General features: G+C 62.8%; 1 protein-coding gene across 1 annotated transcript in view; it reads left to right on the top strand.

The window, feature by feature from the left end:
* Window positions 1–2882, top strand: part of PTPRS (protein tyrosine phosphatase receptor type S) — a 124314-nt gene that overhangs the window by 28118 nt on the left and 93314 nt on the right. Inside the window, exons 7-8 of the mRNA XM_045300060.1 lie at window positions 489–506; window positions 2389–2499. Coding sequence (XP_045155995.1) covers window positions 489–506; window positions 2389–2499 — 129 coding nt within the window. The remainder of the gene's footprint in view (window positions 1–488; window positions 507–2388; window positions 2500–2882) is intronic.

The raw sequence follows: 2882 nt of genomic DNA, 5'->3' as shown, positions 1-2882 counted from the left end.
GCGGCCCTCTCCTGCCCCCGTCAGCCTGTGTGAAAACCCTTCCTTATGCTTCACTGGTCCCAGGCGGGGGCCTCTAACCCCTCTCCCTCTCTAACAAGACCCCATTGTCCCTCCTGCTGTGGCCTCCAAAATAGCCCCCTGCTGGGCCCCCAAGATGGAAAGCAGGGAGGGGGGTCGTGGACCTCCCTCCCTGGGGGCCCAGGGGGAAGAAGGCAGCTCACAGGGCCAGGCCAGGCTGGCTGATCTTCCCAGGGTATAGAAGCTTCTAGAATCAGCCACCTCCATCCCCACCCCGACCCCCACACACCTGCCACCTTCGGGAAGCCCTTCTGCTTGGCAAGCCTGCAGACCCTCATCTTTCTCGGCCAGGCCTTTAGGGCCCACCGGCCCAGGGCAGGCTCAGCCCCCGGGGGGCAGAGTAGCCTGGCTCCTGGCGCCCATGGCACTGCCACCTGATTTTCACCTGACTCTCTCTGCTTCCCTTACAGAAAGCACTCCGATCAGAGGTAAGCGTTCCTCTCTCACGCTCTCTGGCTGCCCGCCTGCCTCCCAGGCCCCACGGGGGCCCAAGCCTAGTCACCCTCCTGCCCGGTGTCTGTCCAGTGTCTGTGTCTCTGTGTCCTCTGTGGCCGGGGGGTGCCACGTGTGGCAGGGACAAGCCAGGTGGCCGACCACTGCCCTGGGCAAAGTCATCTGTCAAATGGGAGTGGGGGAGGGAGAGGATGGTGGTTCCAGCTTCAGGAAGCCAGACTAGGCCTGGGTGGGAACCAGGACCCAGCGTCTGGCACTAGCTTTGCCAAGTAATGCTGTGTGTGCCAGAGCAGGCCTCCTGCCCTCTCTGGGCCAGCTTCTCCACCACCCCTTGAGGTCAGAGGGAAGTGGGGAACATTTCTTGGGGCCACAGCCTGCCTCCGTGGCCTCCAAAGGCAACTGTCCTATGCTTGGGGCAGGCACCTAATTCAGATGAAAAGCTGGAGAGGGGCAGTCTTGAAAGCATGGACTGGAGCCTCTGCCTCCTGGGTCCAGGTCAAAGCCGGTGCCGGAAACGCACACACTTGGGGCAAGTCCCCCGTCATCACTTACTCAAGGCCCCTAAGGACGAGGGTCCAGACCCAAGGCACATACTGACCCTCAGGCTTTCAGGCCCTCGGGAGATGGTTTCTGAAACCCTGACCTTTTATTTATACACAGGCATGGCCACATCGCTTGACCCAGACCTGGGATCAGAGGCAACCTGAGCCATGTCCCGTGTGGCAGGGGGGCTCACTCCAGCCTGGTGATTTCAGAACTCCCCAGGGATGGGGACGGAAATCTCAGCCTCCCTGTCTCCTGTACTCCCATCAGATCTCGGGCCCAGGCGCCGAGGAGCCCTGGTGGCATAATGGGTTACAAGCTGGGCTGGGCGTCACCAGGTCAGCAGTTCAAAGCTACCAGCTGCGCCGAGGGAGAAAGACGGGGCTCCCTGAAAGAGTGACAGTCTGGGAAACTCACGGGGACAGTTCTACCCTGTCCTAGAGGGTCGCCGTGAGTCCGTGCTGTGGAGGGTGTAGTTCTTTGGTCTCCCTGCAGGCACGCCAGGGTCCACCACGCCCATCTGTGTGCCCTAGGCCCTCACCCCCCACCCCCAAGTGTGGGGACAGGCACTTTGGAGAATCAGATAAAGGCCCTGTACCTTTCAAGTGCTGGAGAAGAAGTTCATCCCGGGCCTGGCCAGCCCCAGGGTCTTAAGTTGAGGAGCCAGGGTTTCTAAACAGACAGGGGGGAGGGGGGGGGGCATCCAGTCACATTCTCCTCCACTAAGACAGGCTCAAAGACCAGTAGAAATTCCACGTCATCCTCACTGGATTTCCAGCCCCCCCTCCCGCCCCCTACCCCCATCTCTGGAGCTATTCCTGGGGGGTGACCCAGCCCCAAAAGGCTATGAACCCTTGAAGACGTGGAGGCCTGTCTCTGCTCTCTTAGGGGCCCATGGTGGTTTGGGACCCACTCTAGGACCCAGACCTGGGTTCATCTGCTCCTTGTATTTGCCCACCCCACAGTGCTCGCCTAGGGCCCTGGCTCACTCTGAGAGTAATGGCTACTGGGGACAAGGGCCGACAGCTCTGTCCCCATCGTCCCAACAGCTTATCTATCCACCCCGCTGCTCTCCTACTGTAACTGATCCACCAAGCCACCGGCTACCTTTCCATTGGCGTGGGGGGCTGGCTTTGGACTTGCAGGGGGCCAGGTTTGGCGTGGGGGAGAAAGGACCAGCCAGGGAGGCTAGGCTAACCAACTCTTTCTCTGGCCCGGACACAGGACCTAATGGCCTCTGGGAGAGGGGCAGCCCTCCGGCCCACTGCCAGGGGCGCCCCTGACCTGTCAGGCCTTTCTCCCCTCTCCCCACAGGGGCTCTGCAGATCGAGAGCAGCGAGGAGACCGACCAGGGCAAGTACGAGTGCGTGGCCACCAACAGCGCTGGCGTGCGCTACTCCTCGCCCGCCAACCTCTACGTGCGAGGTAGGGACCGCTACAGCCAGGTGGAAGGCAGGGACCCACCCCCACCCCCGCGGGCTGACAGCCTGTGGGCTCCCCCTTCCCCTGCAGACCCGAGTGGGAAGTCCCCACGCCGTGGGCGGCTGGGCAGCAGCAGACCCTGCTGGTGAAAAGGAGCCATCAGAACCACCCCCGCAGCCCAGCGGGCCCTGGGGGGCCGGGGTGGGGGTGGGGCGCCGTGACAGTGAGGCAGGGAAGGTCAGTCCTGGGCCTCCAGGGCGGGGGAGCCTGCAGGCCTGGGCCCTGCCCCGACCCCCCCTCCTCCCCCAGCCCGGAGTCAGCTTCTGTGATGTGTGTGGCCCCTGTTGTCGCTAGCTTTGCTTCTCGGAATTACGTGGCCTCGTAGC

The sequence above is a fragment of the Echinops telfairi genome, unplaced genomic scaffold (assembly GCF_000313985.2).
Source record: "Echinops telfairi isolate 266 unplaced genomic scaffold, ASM31398v2 ScPeMD7_7459;HRSCAF=8497, whole genome shotgun sequence".
NCBI lineage: Eukaryota > Metazoa > Chordata > Mammalia > Afrosoricida > Tenrecidae > Echinops > Echinops telfairi.
Note: the sequence above shows the minus strand (reverse complement) of the source record. Positions and strands in the feature narration are given on the sequence as shown.